Genomic DNA, 18689 nt, shown 5'->3' with positions numbered 1-18689 from the left:
TTTTTGGCAGATCATCCATGCGATGAAGTTACAGATATAAATGAAACCATGTTTGTAGCTTTAGCCCCTTGGAAATTAAATTTTGATGGTTCACGTACCACATATGGGGCAGGTGTTGGTGTGATTTTAGAATCTCCAATGGGGATTAAAACCCAAATGGCCTTTAAGTTAAGAGGGGAATTATTCTAACAATCAAATTGAGTATGAGGCTTTGATCATTGGGTTAGAGATACTATTGGAAATGGGAATAAAAAGTGTAGAGGTTTATGGGGATTCACAGTTAGTAATTAGACAACTCACTGGTGATTATAAATGTTGCAGCCCGTCCATTGCACCATACTTTGTGGCTGCAAGACAACTGCTAGAACAGTTTAGCAATGCTAAGTTAAACCATGTCCCTAGAAGTAAGAATGAGGAAGCCAATCGCATGGCATAGAGTGCTTCTGGACATGAAGAGACCAATCAGGTTGCACAAAGTCCCCCATGTTTAAGTAAAAGGATACTCCCATCAGTTATTGATAGGGAATTAGGGACCCAGGTTTTTCATCTTGATACCCAAGTTAATGATTGGAGAAACCCAATCATTGATTACTTAAAAAACCCAAGTGGTTGTACAAATAATGCTTTAAAACTTAAAGCTAGAAAATTTGTTTTAATGGGAGACCAAGACGAAATTTTATTCAAAAGAGGTGTTGATGGCATCCTATTGAAATGCATTAGTGATGATGAATCAAAGCAAGTCTTAGCAGAAGTCCATGAAGGCATATGTGGTCCACACCAATCAGGCATAAAAATGAAATGGTTGATACACAGATATGGTTACTATTGGCCAACTGTATTGAAAGATTGCATTAAATATGCACAAGGTTGTGTAGAATGCCAAAAACATGGTCCAATTCCTAGGATTCCTGCTTCAGATTTTCATGCGATAATAAAACCATGGCCCTTTAGAGGATGGGCAATGGATTTAATTGGAAAAATCAGACCAATCTCAAGAAAGAAAAACTGCTTCATAATCGTTGCAACAGACTACTTTACAAAGTGGGTTGAAGCAAAACCTTATAAGGAAGTGAGAGAGTTTGATGTTATTCAATTTATAAAAGAAATGATAGTCCACAGGTTTGGAATTCCTCAATCTATAACAGTGGACAATGGAACCATCTTTAATGGAACCAGGGTAAAGGCCTTCACACAAGAATATGGTATTCGAATTTTGAATTCCACACCATATTATGCATAGGCAAATGGTCAGGCAGAGGCCACTAATAAGATTATCAAGAATAATTTGAGGAAAATAGTGGCTGGAAATCCTACAAGTTGGGACGATTTGTTGTCTGAAGTATTGTGGGCATATAGAACTTCAAAAAGAATGAGCATAAATACTACCCCATATTCTTTAGTTTTTGGCCATGATGCAGTTTTACCCATGTAGATTACAGTGAGATCAATGAGGATTACAAGGCAAAATGAATTGACTCATTTGGATTATCAAGATGCAATGTTTGCAGAACTTGATGAAATAGATGAGGCTCGTATGGCAGCTTTAAATTCTATTGTTGTACAAAAACAAAAAATATCTGAGATATATAACAAGAGAATTAAGGCAAAGTCATTTGCCATTGGGGATTTAGTTTGGAAAGTTATTTTGCCTATAGGAGTTAAAGATCCATATTTGGGTAAATGGTCTGCTAATTGGGATGGACCTTTCTTAATCAGCGAGGTCTTTGATAAAAACGCTTACAAGTTGATGGATATTAGTGGCAATGAACATGCAAGATCCATTAACGGCAAGTTTCTAAAATTATATAAGCCAAGTATGAACGAATTGGCTTACTCACATAAATTTTTTTGAGATATGCATGTATGCACGTTTCCAAGGGCCAAATGAATGGCTAAAGTGGGCATTAGTGATTAAAATAATAGATCACAATGCAATAAATATATCTAAAAGAAAATTCAAAATAAGGAAGGATTGCATTTGACGGAAGTGCAGATATAGATATGCATGTATGCACGTTTCCAAGGGCCAAATGAATGGCTAAAGTGGGCATTAGTGATTAAAATAATAGATCACAATGCAATAAATATATATAGAAGAAAATTCAAAATAAGGAAGGTTTGCATGTGACGGAAGTGCAGATATGATTTCAAAATTGAAATTAGTCTACTACATTGGTGTTCGGGCAAGTGTACCTGGTTCGAAGTTGTTCCGAAACTAAATGCTCTGGAGCATGGCAATGATCTTGGTGTGCATGTTTTGAAAGATTTAGCTGCTGCTTCTCAAGGGTTAATACCAGCTGAACAAGAACGAGGCTCTTTCTAAATTTGAAGAGTTTGACCTTTTCAGTGGCTACCTGAACTACTTGAATGAAACCCAAAGCTCCCTGTTTAGGATGGAGTTTCCTAGCTTCATTTCTCAACCAGCCAATTGGTCTTCTTAGGATCAATGATGAACTTGAAGATGTCTTCATTTTGTACGCACCAACTCTCGGCATCATGCGGAATTACAGTCACGACGTTGTTCAAGCTTCGATCGAGTCGAATAATTTCAAAATCATGGACAATCTTCGCCGGCATCCACCTGAGTTTTGAAGGACTCTTTAGATCAGGGGTTTGCAAATTGATCTTGATAAAACAGATTGAGTGGAGAACTAGAAATCGAAATTTGCAGAGAGGCAAAAAAAAAAAAAAAAAAAGTGGTGGAGGCGTTCTAAGATGAATGAATGGAGTTAGATAGGAAGGATAACCTAGTTCTGCAAATTGATTTGACTTAAAAGCCCCAATTTTATTTTCCTTTTACCCTTTCGTTTTAACTTATGCGCAATTGGCCTAAATTTAGGCCCATCACGCACAGGGGGCATGTGTTAGGCTAAAAATAAAATAAAAAAAATAAACATTGTTCACATGGCCCAAATCTGGATCAGTGGCCCAAATCTTGATCTGTGTAAGCCTGGCCCAAAAAACAAAACTTGCAAGACCTGTTATAACAAGAGAATATCAGTCAGTTATCCACTAAGTCAGAGTGCAATAGAAGTTACCAAAAAATAAGGAGAAGTGCAGTAATTGTTTTGTCTACTATAAATAAAGATTAAATGTATTATCACAGGGAGGAAGAAAAATTTGAAAACTTGATTCACATTCCCAGTCAATGGAAGGATAACTTCATGTTTGTAAGTGCGTTTGCCTCGCATGAATTATCTAATTATAGTTTTTGTAATTTAACTTAGGAGTTTGTGTGATTTGAATCTTTCTTATTTGTATGAACTTGAATTAAGATATCTACATATTGTGATCACATTGCTTGTTCCCTTATTTTTCTTAGTTGAATATTTTGTACTTTTGAAGTCCTATTAGTTTAGGCAGTGGCAGAGCCCATCAATTTGGTGCGAAATCTTGTCTTGTAAGTAGTTCTTTCTAAGAAAGCTTGTATTCTCACAAACAATTACACCTACCACATACATTTTACACCTATTTTATCTAAATCTTCAGTTTATAGAAACCACATTTTTTCAAAGTTTTACCAAACGGTTAAGTGTGATTTGATAACAAGTGTTTTCAAAACATATGTTTTAAAAACGTTATTTTTAAAAAATACAATTTTTAAAATAGTTTATCCAAACAGACTCTTTATTCATTTTTGTAACGGTTTCAACTTTTTTTCTTTTTTTAATTTTAATTTTTTATTTTAGAATCCGATTTCAACTTTCAAGCAACAACATATATAGTACATTCCTATTAAAAAAAGAAAAAGCATATATAGTACATAGTCGTCCTTTACCAAATGTATACAAGCTAGCACGGTTTAACTTATTATAAGAATGATTCTTAAAATGCTTAACTGTCATGAGGTGCAAAGGTTAATTCTTTAGGTATTCTGACCCCATATATTCAATTAATCTGCAAGCACTCCACTATTAACTTTTTGCTTCATATCATCGGGGGCTAGAAGTTGAACTATGCTGACGAAAATGTTTTCGTTCTACATGCTTTTTTTTTTTTCTTTTTTTTTTTTCTCTGTCCACTTGCACATACACAATTTTTATGCTAAAAAAATGTGTTACTTTTATGTTTTATTTAATAGGGACATAATTGTAAATTTGAACCAACTTTTCTTTTTTATCTCTCATTTTTTTTCTCAACCAAACAAATAAGTTTTTCATCTCTCAACTTTTTCATCTTCTCAACCAAACACAAATGAGAGAAAATTAAATCTCTTTCCTCTCACTTTTTTTATCTCCTTCCCATTTTTTATCTTCTCATTTTTTCACTTTTCCAATCAAACGGATCTCATATTACTTGAAAACAACCTTACACACGATTTTTTCATTAGAAATGACTTGGTGGCACACTTTTCAAAACGAAAACAACCTTACACACAATTTTTGCATTAGAAATGCCTTGGTGGCACACTTTTAATATGGTCTTACCGACATTGCAATGGCTCGACTAACATCTTCATGAACCAAAAGTGTAGGTGGAAGAATAAAGCTTAAATTCAACGCGAATTGATTTTTAATCCTGCTTTGTGTTCCTCGTCTATCTGGGTATAAGGCTCCTTTAACACTGACATTGAAGCCAGATGATTCAAGAGCATTTTCGATCCCTAGAAGCTTCCATCCTGTCTGCAAAAGATTGTCTTTCATATATGTTACAAGGTGTGAAGGGGAAAGAAGAACTTTTTCTAGCTAGTATGGACTTAGTTTTGTTGTTGCTTACTGTTTCAAGCTCAAGAACCTTTGTGATCTCACAAGGAACTTCTGGTGGGTATTCCTTCCCATTTGATTTGCATGTCAAACGCATGTCCATTATTGGCCACACTGTTAGGAACAAGATTTGTAAGGGTGGCATCTGAATTCTCCACCCATCCTAGAAAAATTAACCATTCAAACATATGTAAGAGAGAGGTTAGAGACATCTATATAAATGTATCTATATCAAGAAAAAATTTTTTTTTGAGAGAAACTAAAGAGGTTGACCATCTATATATGTATGCACACATTCAGTACTACGCTAGCATGTTAATTTAGTAAAGAATATGCTAAAATTATAAAGAGATTGATGTTATTTCGATAACAGTATAGGTATTGATCCATTAACTATGTATCTGTTTGAATCTTCTGATTGTCAGTTGATCATAAAACAATAAAGCTTGTCTTGTAGAGTTATATGTATAAGCTTATGTCCTGTTGGAATCAAACTTTATTGTGACAGATTTCCTGGTCCTTCCATTTCAAGTCATCTTAAAGTTTTGCCAGCCCCAATAGTTTTGGGGCTAAGACTGTTGTTGTTGCAGTTCAAGCCATCCCATTTTATTTAGTTTGACAATCACTCCCGTTCTCCCATGGAAGCTTCTCAATCTCATCCCCTCTGTAGCGTATGATTTATGCTCCCTTATGGTCTAAAATGATGTATGGCAGTACCCAGTCCTGCAACTAATGGTTGTCTCACCATTTTCTATTTTCTTGTATTGCCATTGTATTTACCATTGGAGTTCACTTTGTCATTTGAATGATGGCAGTCTAAGTTATTGGGTCCAGGGAGACACGCTGTCTAATTCTTTATTTTTATATATTATTATTATTTAAATTCGTACTCTGTTCTGCTTCCCAATTGTGGTGAACTTTTAGTCTCTTATTTGGAGGACTGATAACTGGTGAATATTGTCAACATTCTTTTTCCTTGAGTTCATGAATTTTCATTTGGCACAAATAATTGATGCATATGCAATAGGCATTGGCTGATCAGAGAGCAAGACTAGGGATGACAACGGAGAGACTGGGCAAATCTGGTGACAGAATTAAGGAAAGTCCTTCTATTACTATTCCTTTGAGTAATATTTGGAACTGTAATTTGATTATGCTCTGATGTTCTTCACTTTGAAACATTTACATGCCATTCTTGAATATCATTTACATTTTTTTTTGGGAGGGTATGTGCGTGTGTATGTGTGTGTGTGTGTTTTCCCTTTTTGTTTGTTTTTATTTTCAGTCTCAGCATTAGTGCTTAGCATTGAACTGTTATGATCTTTGTCCATTATTTTATCTTCAGGTTTAAGCTGTAATAGGTATGACTATTGTGCTGTCTTCCAAAATTCTATGATTTTCACACCACAGTAGTAGTTTTGAAATACATGCCACTGTATTTACCTGATGATTCCTTATATTTCTGCTGCATGGAGTGGATGATAACACAGGAAAGTGCAAGAGAATTATGACTAATATGTCAAAAAGAATGAGCATGAACAAGTGGATTATTGGCCCCATAATTGCAGTTCTTGCCATTGCTATTGTCTTGATCTTGTACTTCAAAATTTTTAATTAGTCAGTATATTTTCCTTGTTGGGCTTGTGGTTGTCTCTGAGGTACACATTTTTTTCTTTCTTTTTATATTGTGCTTGGTTTTACTGGGAGCTTGCAATTGAGTGCAATCATAAAGATGTTTAGCTGTTCAGTAACAGCAACATGTTGATTTGCTTTGTTCATTGTTGAATGTATAATGTGCTCTACATTTTAACTTTTGACATGTATAGAATCGTGCTTCCTATGATTAAATACAATGCAGAGTATAATTTATCAAATCATCAATCAGATTTCTATTCCATTATATTCTAGAAGGAATTTCATTATGTATTCCTTAGAAAAGATTTGGTTTGGAATCAACTACGGGCTACAAGATCCTATTTGTGATACTATTGCTTCACTTAGATTCAGTTTAACATTTTACAATCTTAGTTGTGGTTCCTCGTTGATCATGGTTTTTATAAAGAACAAGCACATCAAAGAGGAACCACAACAACAAAAAAAAATTCTCTGGTAGTTTTGCATTCGAATAATTTAGGGTCAGATCCCCTGAATTTCCATCTGTTAGCTTCACTAATGACTTATTTGTTCAATATTTGCAAGAAGATGAAACTAAACTGAAATTTTCATTACACTTCAACCCCAAATGTATCAAAGAATGATGCAAATCCACTTTTATCTTATTAAATTTAACATCAACTTTCAGTCGCCAAAGCCTTCCTTTGCTGAATAATGTAAGCTACCATGAATTAACTTATTTTGGCCTTCTGACCTCATATTCAAGTAATCACTAGGCTTAAACCAGATTCTTGAGTTTCTCCCTTTTGAATTTATCATAATCTACAAGCACTCCATCATTAGCTTTTTGCTTCTTGTCATCCACCAATCTTTGGATCACCTGTTGTTGGACACAATCTCCTAGTAAATTTATGGCTAAAAACAATGGAAATTAATAGTAATTTTCTGGACAAACTAATAAGGAACTTGAACTGATAATGATGTGGTAGTAGTTGTTGCAGACTTGCATTAGGCCTGGTGAACTATAGTCAAGTTCAAGAAAACAATTTTTTTTGTAATAGATGAGTTGACATGTAATTAATGTTTTAAAAAATTTGAGTTAAACTATTAGTGATGGGACCATGCGAAAGTGATGTTGGTTCAATCACAACTTACCATGCATATCAATAATTGCAAAAAAAAATTGTGAAAATTTTGTGATTCTTAGCATTACTCCGTCCTCACGTATATCTGAAGTAGTTTATCAACTGTGTATTATTACTTACAAATAGTATATATGATATACTTCAAGAAATTGAATAGTGAAAACAAAGAGAGATGTAAATAGCAATTAGATTTGATGGACTTACTGACAATCCAATGTCTTGAATAACATCTTTAGGAACCAAAGCAAGTGAAGGTGGAAGAACAAAGCTTATGTTAAGCTCGAATTGAGTTTTAATCCAGCTTTGTGTTGCCCGTCTATCAGGGTATATGGCTCCTTTAGCATTGGCACTGAAGCCTAATGACTCACGAACATCATCAAGCCCTAGGAGCTCCCATTTTGTCTGTAAAAGATTAGCTTTTCATATTTATGTTGAAAGGTGAAGCAGCAAAAATATATATTTAAATTCATATATCAAATTTTCTAGTATGCTATTTATGATTTATCCAAAGAAAAACAACAACAATAATAATAACAACAATCAAGTCTTGTCCTAAAATTTTAGGACCAATCATGGATACTCAATAAACTTATTAGGGCCGGTCACGTTTATTTTTGTATGTGCTCTTAGTTTGTTTTTATTGTAGCTTACCATTTCAAGCTCAAGAACCTTTGTGATCTCACAAGGAACTGCTGAAGGGTAATCCTTCCCTTTTGATTTGCATCTCAACCGCATGTCAATTATTGGCTGCACTGTTAGGAACAAGAATTGTAAGGGTGGCAGCTGAATTCTCCATTCGTCCTACAAAAATTAAGCATAAAAACATATATATGAGAAAGAGGTTAGAGTCATATATGTTCTTAATAAGAAAAATAGCATTTTCTTTAGAGCAACTAAAGAGGTCGACTATCTCCCCCACCCCCCCCCCCCCCCCCTCCCCGCCGGTCTACTATCACTTTAAAGCGTACTATAAGTAAAATGCTAAAGTTATTATCAATTTTATTACAAAAAGTTTACAAATTGATTTGACAATAAATGTGATTGAAGCCACTTTAAGAACATAATAAATGTTTGAATTATTTTTTTCTGTATTTTTTTTGAAGAAAAATGCTACATTCACAATATTTTCATAATAAGTCTTGTGTGGCAAAAAAAAAAAAATAAAATAAAATAATGACAAATTTAAATTAGAACCAATAACAACTTACCACCTAAGGTCTATTGTAAAAATGTTGCGAAGGTAACACTTATTTTTTAAATGGATGGTTTTTGGTAACATATAAATTTATAGTCTTGTAATGTTTTTAGCATCACTCTTTAATCAATAAAAAAAATTAGATTCATGGATTGTTGATAGTTAACAATAATATGATGGAATTTTACTTAGAAGTTAACTCAAGAGAAACAAATATAAAACATTTATGAATAAACAATTATATCAGGAATAAATATAACAAAAATCAACTTCAAAATGTGAGAAGTTTCTTACAAGTTTATGCTATTCAAGAACCTTACAAGTAATTAGGAAGCTCTCCCAAGCTAATTATAATTAAGAAGCCATTTCTCTTCTATGCCCTTGCTTGTGTGGCCTTTGTCATGTAATTTACTATTTCTAGAGAGGACATGACCAACCATAATATCCTCTCTAAAATCTTGTTGACTATTTTATGTAATAAAATTTATGTTAGATTCATTAATTAATAATATTATTTAAGATTTATTTAGTTCATGAAACTCCTAATTAATACTTTTTATTTTTATTTTTTATACAAGATAAAAATTCTACTCTAGTCTAATATAAAGGTATATGTGTATGAATCTCTCTCTCGGAAACTTAAACCACGATTCTTGCCCATCACACTCTACAAGTATAAGTGCTTGTGAAGTGACCATCCCACTAACGGTGGGCGGTAGTTCCTTACCAATATTTGGTTGTTCTATAAAATTCAGGTAATTAAATCATATTTTTTAAGGGAAAATTAAATCATATTCTAATTAGAAAATACTTTCATACTCTCCCTTCCCACATAGTTAAGTATCTATTAATTATATTCATATGGGACCCATTGTTCATGTTAAAGGGAGAAAGTACAACATTATTGTACTATCAGAATATTGTAAAATTTTCCAGAACAATTATACCTAAAAATTATTTAACCTTGACAATCCTCTAAGATGTCAAAGTTTACAATTCCTTTTACATTATATATATATATATATATATATATATTTTTTTTTTTTAAAAAGATAACAAGAATGAAAAATGTTATTAAAAATGATAGATTGTAATTATGCATACACTTTTATTATTATTATTATTAAGTTATTCGTAATGACATAGTAAGGTTAATGATGCCACACTCAATGTGCATGAGTCTCATTATGAAATGATTGTTAAGATTGTTACAAACTAGCCATCAAAAGACAAACCCTTATATTATCTTTCATAATCTGAGCTATTTCTGTCTAGCACTTCCTTTCCATCATGGTCTAACAATATTTAGATTTATTGTTTGAGAGAGAGAGAGAGAGATAGGACAAGGTTTCTCTCCAAACTAGTTTGGAGAGAAACCCTTTAAACTTGTCATATATCTTTTTATTAAATATGAATTTTGAAAATATAACCATTGGATTACATGTTCTTTATATTTTTAACATGAATGTTAAATTTTGTTTAAATAAGATTTTATTTGCTATTTGATCAATAAACTTATTTTTTGTGCAAAATATTTTACCACAAAAACTTGAAACTTAAACATGTCATTGATGGCATAACTATTGATCTTTAATCTCCTTGAAATTTTGCAAACATGAAGAATGTAATAAGAACATGCAATCTAACGATTAGATTTTCAAAATACATGTCTAATAAAAAAAAATAATGGAAGTTTGAAGGATTTCTTTCCAAACTAATTTGGAGAGAGAAATCTTTTCCCAACACATATATGCACAAATGTATACATCTGTGTTTGCTTGAATGTTAGGGAAAAAAAATCATATTTTCTAGGAAAATAATAAACTGATATCATATGAAGATTATTGATTCAATATCACTTTTAACTTATTAATTTTTTTTTTTAAAAACTAAGTTTTTAGAATTTTTAGCTTTAATTAGATATCATTCTTCTATAAAAAAAAATCATATAAATAAATTTCAATACAAAATTGCCATAAAAAGTTGAAAATTTTAATCTTCTCAAAAAAAAGTTGACAATTTTAAAAAAATTTCACTTTTTTTACTAAATAAAAAAATGATAGATTTATATTTTCTCTAATATGATATACTTATAGTTTTATTCTCATTTATGAAATATCACTTTTGATTTTTTTTTTTTTTTTTGGATACAAGATAGAATTCTACTCTAGCCTAATCTAAGTATATATGTGTGTGAAGCTCCTTCCTGGAAACTTGAACCCCGACCCTTGCCCCCCACACCCCACAAGCACTTATACTTGTGGAATGACCATCGCACCAATGGTGTGCGGTGGTCACTTTTGATTTCTTAAATGTTGAAATCTTTTGAATGTTTTTTTTTTTTTGGGCTGAGAATTGATTGTTAGAAATTAGAATCAAAATATTTGACAACGTGACTCTATCCCTTAATGCACCTATTATGATAGACTATATCATTGATGGATATGGTGAAGTTAAGGATTACAATGATTTCTTTCATTCATAACCTTAGGCTCAGTTTGGATCCACGTTGCGTTTGCTGCGTTTTAAGTTTGCTGCGTTTTTTTTTTTTTTTTTTTTTTTTTTTTTACGCCTTTTCTCCAACAAGCGGTACTATTCATGTACGGTACATGAACAGTAGCCACAACTTTTGACCGATCTTCCGTGAACAGTGCACACCGTGCACTATTCATGGACCCACAAATTTCATTTTTTTTTATCAATTTTTTCATTAAAAATGGGTCCCACAGCTCTATTCACATATTTAAAAATTATTTTACTACAGTGTTTTTAGTTTTCAGTTTTCAGTTTCAGTAAAATAAGTTCTATCCAAACAGACCCTTAGTCTATTGAATCAAAGTAGTCTACTAAATCAGTGGGTTATTCCCATATTGAAAAATGAGTATGAGTTAAAGATGTTTAAACCCTGTGCGGTGTATCAAAGAGTTAAACCCTTTTGGATATATATCACTGTCAGTTTCTTTAAGACATTCTCTCCTCTTCTAATGTGTGTTAAAAATATTTAGTATTATAAAAAAAAAAAAAATTAGATCTACCAATATTTTTTCAGCATAAAAATATTGTTTATAATTTCACAAAATTATTTTTGAACAAATTATTTTTGATAATAGATGCATCACAAGATAGTACATGGCCCACGTAATTCTAACATAACAAACTCTACCAAGAAAATCTCAGTTTGAACAATATTTTTATGGTAAAAAAAAAAAAATTATAGAAAGTGGAAGTAGGGCAGTCAAACACCTCACTAACTTGCATTTTTTCTCCATCTGTAAAGGTTGCTTTGAGAATTCTGGACTCGTCCTCCAAATACTGATCAAATGAAGCCTGCTAAAACCAAAAACTAGTATAAAAAGTATCATATACCTCAAAATTTTAAGTTGATAGAAGACGATGAATTTTAATTATTTAATTATTATTCTAACACAAAAAAAAAAAAAATAGATACCCAAGGTGACTCAGAGAGAGGAAGATCTGAAGTGAATCTAGAAGAGTATTTTATAGGCTTTTGATTGATTGGCTTCCATGATGCCTTTTCATGGTAGCTACGGTTCTTCTGCTTACCCTTCCTCTCTTCTTTGCCAAGTGCACATCGGGTTCTTGATCCATGGAGCAATAATGGAGACTTGAATGTAGAGGAAAGACTTGCAAGGGCAACCTCACCCATCATCAGTTGCAGAGAATTTGTTCACCTTTTCAAAGATGTTAATACTAGCAAGCAACCAAAAAAAAAAAAAATTACAAAAAATAACCTTAATAATAGTGCAAATTAAAATTACCTACTGCAAAAATTAGTGATATATATAGTACGTACTCTACTGCACTATATATGTAGCTGGTTAAGGAGTGAAGGACATATAGACACGACGGGGATGGTTTGTGTCCATTAAAATGTCGACTATGAAACTCTGCAAATTACTGCAGATTTATGTAAACATTCATTAATGGAGTGCAATAATTATATATGTGTACATACATTTGGCCACAAGTTTAGTTAGTTGGGTTTTACCAAAAACCACTATCAACAATGGTTTTTTCTTTTGCTGTTTTAGATTTTCAACATGTGGTGTCAGAGCCTCATTCATTCTATGTTATTTTGTAATTTTTCATTTAATTTTTTTTTGACTTGATTCTAGAATTATATGATTACTTGAATTATGGCCGAAAATTTGATAAATTTAGTTTTTTGTTTATTGATATTAGTTAGAAATTAATAATTATTTAAGGTCTGTTTGGTAACATTGTTTGAATAATAATTTTTATTGTTTAAACAACACAATATATATATATATATATATATTTTTTTTTTTTCACAACACATTTTTACCTATATTATTTCTAAGGGTTTTGCTAACAAGTGTCCTTAGAAAACTCATTAATAATCCACTTTAGAAAAGTTTTAATATCACTTTTATAGAAAAGAAAAAAATTATCAAAATATTAATTACTTTTTTTATTTTCTATAAAAATATTTTTTATATAGATTATTAATTAGCACTATAAGAATACCCATTAATATTTTCCTATTTTCAAAATACTTCACCAACCCCTCCCCTGTCTGCTACCGTTCAAACATGGGCGGCAGTAATTTTCTTTGATCTATGACAATTGACACATACGGACATACCTATTCTATTTTTTTGATAAGTGACACATACCGAAATACGTATTCATTGCATGATTCCATATTTTTGGCATTGAGATTCAGACAACTGATGTGGATGCAACCCACATGTTGGTAGTCAGTCGACTATCAAAAGTAAATTTTTTTGGAGAATGTTAAGGACAGAAAAGACAAAACAAATTTGTCAGAAAAAAAAAAAAAAAAAAAATCTACCTACAAAATTGAAAAAGTGACATAAATTAAATAATAATAAAAAAAAGACATAAATTATGTCAAGAAAAAGTGTGTTTAGGTGCCCATTAACACAATCTTTTTTTTTTTTTTTTTTTTAAGAGATATAATTCAATCAGTCTTAAGTCTTAACAACGTTATTGACGTGGCTACGTTTGCCAATGCAAACAAGATGGCCCCTAGCTAGTTTACTCAGTCTCAACAGTATAATTTGTCTGCGCACCACACAAAAACAACACAATATATTTGCATTAATTGTGCGTGGTTATACGGTAAATGAAATTTTGAATGATTCGATGTATGGTATATATATTCTCAAATTTTGATCATTACATCATTGAATTCAATAATGTGATTAGTGCCTAGAAATCTCATTTTGTATTCCTTATAACTTTAATTACGTTTCTTAATAACGAATCTTAAGGGGCTTTATTAAAGAGATTTAGGCTAAGCAACAAAAATATGAACCTTTTTTTTTTGTCTTGATTTTCAAAAAGTTAAAAATCCTTTGACTAACTTAACCTTCCGCACGCAAGTTTTGATAATTGTGTACCTATACTACACTACCTAGGCTAAAGTTGGTGAGCTAAACTGAGCTTCATGTGGAAATTTTCTCTCAAAAATTTATGACAAGGCTGATCTCAAATTCCATGAAAACAACCTTACACACGATTTTTGCATGAAAAATTCCTATCACACCAAAAGGCACAATATTAATCACGTTTATATGACGAGTTGTAGTTAAAGAAGAGGTGAGTTGTGTCAATATTACCTTTTAATATGGCACAAGAATTACTCTTTTTGCATTATAGAAATGCCGTGGTAACACACTTTTCAAAACATGTTTTTATTTTGATATTCTTTTAGTACACTGCAAATCTGCTCTTTTCCTTCAAACTTAAATAACGTTGAAATAGCCCCATGATTTTCATAGTTAAAATGATATTTGAACAACAAAGTAGGCGGCAAATGGGGATGTAGCTCAAATCGTAGAGCGCTCGCTTTGCATGCGAGAGGCACGGGGTTCGATCCCCCGCATCTCCATCTGCGTAAGCTTCTTAAGATTTTTACTTTTTATCTTTTTATATGCAACAAAACTGAAATTCTTCATTACACTTCCACCCCAGACGCATCAAAGAATTAATGACTCAAATCTTCAAACTTTCTGAATTTAATGTCCACTTTTAGAATCCAAAGTTTTCTGAAGTGATATTATTTGGATAAGCGTTTTGATAATCAAAACGTGCATTTATGTATGAAAATGATAGAAGTGAAACGTTTGGTACTCTGTTTATAAAGAAATCACGTTTTCAAAATTGCCAAAAATTGAGGGCCAGTTTGGTAGAACATTTTAACATATGTTTTTAGTTTTTAAATAACATCACACGTATTTTCACATACTTTTTTATTCATACATGCTTCAAAAAAATACAAACAATATTACTCAAGCCCGACTCAGAGTTTTCAAAACACAATAAACTCAAGCTTTTTCAAAAACGCAAATACGAGTTTACTATCAAAGTTGTGTAAAAAAGTGTGAAATTCTCAAAATATCCTCACAAAATAGCATATTGACCAAAATACTTAAGAAAAGTTTATTGCCTTGACACCATGTATCTCCTCTGTGCTTCTGCCCAGTTGCCTCTGTCTATCTCCTGTCTGCCTCCAGTTGTTCACTTTTTGTTCCCTTGTCTCTCTTAGCTTGTTGCTTTGTTGCCTTTGCAAGGACTAGTTGTCCTCACCGTTTTGCTTGATTAGAATCTTATGGGCAGGGTGAAAATTGGAGCTAAAGAATACTAATGGGCGGCGCCGTAGGGCTGAGATAAGGGAGGAAAGCAAGTAGAAAATTAGTGATGTGGTGGTAGGCCCGTGGAAGATACACATGGGCTAAAATTGTGGTAGGAGTCTAGGAGATTGATTCTTTTGCAAAAAAAAAAAAATTTATATTTTCTTGTCCTTTTTTTTTTTTTTTTCGTTTTTCAATTTTTAAGAAAACTTTTTCTTGTTTTATAACAAGTCATTACCCTATATAAAAAAATATGCTATTATTATATGCCTTACAAGTTACAAAATGACAAAGGAGCCTTCACAACAAAGTCATGTCCATTTTGGTAAATTACACTTACCACATACATTTTACACCTATTTTATCTAAATCTTCAGTTTATAGAAACCACATTTTTTCAAAGTTTTACCAAATGGTTAAGTGTGATTTGATAACAAAAGTTTTCTAATCATATGTTTTAAAAATGTTATTTTTAAAAAATGCAAATTTTAAAATAGTTTATCCAAACAGACTCTTTATTCATTTTTGTAACGGTTTCAAATTTTTTTTTTTTTAGAATCCGGTTTCAACTTTCAAGCAAGAACATATATAGTACATTCTTATTAAAAAAAGAAGGGTAAACTATATATTTAGTCCCTAACTTTTAAGTCATATGTCAATTTGGTCCTTGATCTTTTAAATGTGTCAATTTGGTCCCTAACTTTTTAGTATTGTGTCAAAATAGTTCTCGTCGTTAAATGATGGATGAAATATGCTGATGTGGCTAATGGCCCAAATAAAAATTCATTTTTATGCCACATCAAATAACATGAGTAATGCCACATGAAATTAAAAAAAAAATTAAGAATTTGTTGAAATATCAATTATATTAAATTACAATATGCTTTAAAATTTTAAAATATAAAATACAAAATAAAGTAAAATCATTTTAGAATATTCTCATCACTTTCTCAGCATCCAAATAGAAAATCATTTGAACTCCAAACATTCTTCAAATCAAGACCCACGACAACCCATCTCCTGCACCACTTTTCAAAACCAAGAAAAACATTCTTACTTGTTGATCTACTAGGAAAATGACTAAAATTTAAAATATGCAATTTCATGACCAATTTCATCCTTTGTTCTGGGCAACAAAGCAAGGGAACTACTAACTAGCGTTGACGCTCAATCCAATTAGCATCCCAACAGATTAAACATATTAAGCCCAATGACGATGCAAGCTGTAAAGACAATGACAACGTGGTCTACACAACTAAAATATGGGAGTGAAAATAAGGCGATGGTGTAAGTGGGTTTCGCGACAGAGGCATGGGGGTACCTTGAGCCTTCATCCTCATCTCCTCAAACAATTTCTTACTTTCTTGCACCCGTCGCCCATGCTATTTGTACATCTTTATTTAATGCCAAAGTCTCAACTGCATAGTGATGGTTTTCTTGGGGTTTGAAAAGCGGCGGAGGAGAAGGGTTGTCATGGGTTTTGGTTTGAAGGGTGTTTGGGATTCAAATAATTTGTTTTTTTTTTTTTTTTTTTTTTTTTTTTTTTTTTTTTTTAATTTTAAATTTTAAAGCAGATTCTTAAAACTAAATTTTTTTAGTTTTATTTTTTATTCCATGCGGCATTACTCATGTCATCTGATGTGGCATAAAAATGATTTTTTATTTGGCTGCTAGCCACCTCAACATTTTTCATTTATCATTTAACAGTAAGGACTATTTCGACATAATACTAAAAAGTTAGGGACCAAATTGACACATTTGAAAAGTCAGGGACCAAATTGACATATAACATAAAGGTTAGAAACCAAATATGTAGTGTAACCAAAAAAGAAAAAGCATGTATAGTACAGAGTCGTCCTTTACCAAATGTATACAAGTTGGCACGGTTTAACTTATTATAAGAATGATTCTTAAAATGCTTGACTGTCATGAGGTGCAAAGGTTAATTCTTTAGGTATTCTGACCCTATATATTCAATTAATCTGCAAGCACTCCACTATTAACTTTTTGCTTCATATCATCGGGGGCTAGAAGTTGAACTATGCTGACGAAATGCTTTGCTTTTTTTTTTTTTTTTTTTTTTTTTTTTTTTTTTTTTTTTTTTTTTTTTTTTTTTTTTTCTGTCCACTTGCACATACACAATTTTTATGCTAAAAAAATGTGTTACTTTTATGTTTTATTTAATGGGGACATAATTGTAAATTTGAACCAACTTTTCTTTTTTATCTCTCATTTTTTTTTTCTTCAACCAAACTGTGGGGCCCAATAGTCTATGGTCCTGGCTCGCTCGCTTATAGGGAGTCCATAGGCCCCCAAACTAAAGGAGGCCAGGGCCCAAGCCCAAAAATAGTGAGCCCGATGTGGTTCAAGGATACGTCCGAGGACCGCTCAGTCCTCGGAAAGCCCAGAACCCCATTGACGAGAATGGGATACAGGCAAACTTGAAAGATCAGAAAATATCTCACGGAAATAGTCCTTAATACCCTTCATTGACATGACACCGCCCCAAACAGAGCCGGATTTTTAGGCTTTATGGACCATCTCCCATAATTCAGGGATTAGACTGATGTGACAGATATCTGCCCTGGAAAGATCGACCCTACACGTGGACGAAGGACGACGAACGTAGGCTAGTATAAAAGAGAATGTTATGTGACCAAAGAAAAGGGGGGGCTCCCATCTAGCTTCTTGAGAAAGACTTGATGAAAGAGAATGTCTGGATAATACACGCCGGACTCCACATAAAGACCCTCCGACGGGTAACCGGGGACAGCACCATCGCTCCTCGGACATGATCCGAGGAGCCAAATCCTCCTAGATACGAGATTGATGTGCCTGAATATCCAGCCCAAAGCTCTATCTCATATCGGTCCACCTATAGTCCGGCCCGAAATGTCGCCCTGTGATCCAACGCTGGCCTTTCAAGCCCACTCTCTACAAATATTATTGTGAGGGACCTTCCGTGTGCGAGCCCAACATTGTTACTGGGCCGTTAAAGATTTTGTGTCCCTACAATTGGCGCCGTCTGTGGGAAAGGCTTACGCGTTGGCACGAGTGGCACCTGAGTCAGCCCTCTCGCAAACAGAGATTCACGAGTTTTTCCTCATCTCCGGCGACGTGCAGTTGTTGCTCCGCCGTAGGCTTCGTCTAGGGGCTACGCCTTGCACGGCCAACGGAGCGGACAGCTCTAGGGGCTTGCGGCCTCGAGCCAACTCCTCCCTCCCTGGCCTAGGGGCTGACCTTCGAAAAATAAATCAGTATAGAGAAAAAAGTACAAAGAAGACATCCTAAAAGTAATGGACAGAACCAAGGCCTTGCATGGTCCTCGGACCCAAGCCTATGGGGAAACCAAGTACAGAGAAGACATCCTAAAAGTAATGGACAGAACCAA

General features: G+C 33.0%; 3 protein-coding genes and 1 non-coding gene across 7 annotated transcripts; 2 read left to right on the top strand and 2 right to left on the bottom strand.

The window, feature by feature from the left end:
* The first annotated feature begins 961 nt into the window (after positions 1-961).
* LOC126703882 (uncharacterized) lies at positions 962-2592 on the top strand. Its single transcript, XM_050402945.1, has 4 exons — positions 962-1177; positions 1241-1339; positions 1433-1787; positions 2393-2592. The coding sequence occupies exons 1-4, from the start codon at positions 962-964 to the stop codon at positions 2590-2592; spliced, it is 870 nt and encodes a 289-aa protein (XP_050258902.1).
* Positions 2593-4411: 1819 nt separating this feature from the next.
* Positions 4412-6281, bottom strand: LOC126703872 (uncharacterized). The gene is made up of 3 exons (XM_050402935.1): positions 6147-6281; positions 4713-4866; positions 4412-4618 (listed from the first exon to the last, which is right to left on the bottom strand). The coding sequence occupies exons 1-3, from the start codon at positions 6279-6281 to the stop codon at positions 4413-4415; spliced, it is 495 nt and encodes a 164-aa protein (XP_050258892.1). The 3' UTR covers position 4412.
* A 625-nt stretch (positions 6282-6906) lies between these two features.
* Positions 6907-12415, bottom strand: LOC126715201 (uncharacterized). 4 transcript variants are annotated; one of them, XM_050415700.1, is made up of 5 exons: positions 12106-12415; positions 11910-11987; positions 8114-8263; positions 7667-7864; positions 6907-7197 (listed from the first exon to the last, which is right to left on the bottom strand). In XM_050415700.1, the coding sequence occupies exons 1-5, from the start codon at positions 12325-12327 to the stop codon at positions 7096-7098; spliced, it is 750 nt and encodes a 249-aa protein (XP_050271657.1). In that variant the 5' UTR covers positions 12328-12415; the 3' UTR covers positions 6907-7095. The 4 variants fall into 4 exon arrangements, with proteins under 4 accessions (XP_050271657.1, XP_050271658.1, XP_050271655.1 ...); XM_050415701.1 differs by having other exon boundaries at positions 11910-11984; XM_050415698.1 differs by having other exon boundaries at positions 11901-11987; positions 12106-12414.
* Positions 12416-14483: 2068 nt separating this feature from the next.
* Positions 14484-14556, top strand: TRNAA-UGC (transfer RNA alanine (anticodon UGC)). The gene has a single exon. It is a non-coding gene; the product is annotated as a tRNA-Ala (tRNA).
* The last annotated feature ends 4133 nt before the right edge of the window (positions 14557-18689 follow it).

This window comes from Quercus robur, chromosome 2 (assembly GCF_932294415.1).
Source record: "Quercus robur chromosome 2, dhQueRobu3.1, whole genome shotgun sequence".
Taxonomy (NCBI): domain Eukaryota; kingdom Viridiplantae; phylum Streptophyta; class Magnoliopsida; order Fagales; family Fagaceae; genus Quercus; species Quercus robur.
Note: the sequence above shows the minus strand (reverse complement) of the source record. Positions and strands in the feature narration are given on the sequence as shown.